The sequence below is a fragment of the Buceros rhinoceros genome, unplaced genomic scaffold, assembly GCF_000710305.1.
Source record: "Buceros rhinoceros silvestris isolate BGI_N320 unplaced genomic scaffold, ASM71030v1 scaffold21449, whole genome shotgun sequence".
Taxonomy (NCBI): Eukaryota; Metazoa; Chordata; class Aves; order Bucerotiformes; family Bucerotidae; genus Buceros; species Buceros rhinoceros.
In genome coordinates, this window is record NW_010431189.1 from 387 (window position 1) to 764 (window position 378).

At 60.6% G+C, this 378-nt stretch overlaps 1 protein-coding gene across 1 annotated transcript in view; it reads left to right on the plus strand.

Annotated features, from left to right (window-relative positions):
* Window positions 1-74: 74 nt before the first annotated feature.
* The window catches only part of IFT46 (intraflagellar transport 46), a gene marked incomplete at both ends in the record, with an annotated part of 1,833 nt that continues 1,529 nt past the window's right edge, over window positions 75-378 (plus strand). The window contains 2 exons of the mRNA XM_010143349.1: window positions 75-149; window positions 252-360. Coding sequence (XP_010141651.1) covers window positions 75-149; window positions 252-360 — 184 coding nt within the window. The remainder of the gene's footprint in view (window positions 150-251; window positions 361-378) is intronic.

Below are 378 nucleotides of genomic sequence, written 5' to 3' on the forward strand. Positions count from 1 at the left end.
CTGGGCCCCCGGTCCCGCGTGTGCAGAGCCCACCACACGTCAACCCGCGCCCGCCTTTCTCCTCCTTTCTCCAGTGACTTCAGTCTGGCAGACTATGACTACCTGCCCGTGTCTTCCGAGGTCAGAGAGCTCTTTCAGCATGTCAAGAGGTGAGCAGAAGGGTTTCAGCTGCTCCCCTCTGCACCAGCTGCTGGGGTGACTCGTGGAGGACGGGTCCCAGTCCCCCTCGCTGAGGGGGTGGTTTTTTCCAGGTACGCTCCCAAGACAATAGAGATCGAGCACAAGCTGCAGCCTTTCATCCCGGACTTTATTCCTGCCGTGGGGGACATCGATGCGTTCCTGAAGGAAGAGTGGTGGCTGGTTTCCCTTCGGGCCGCG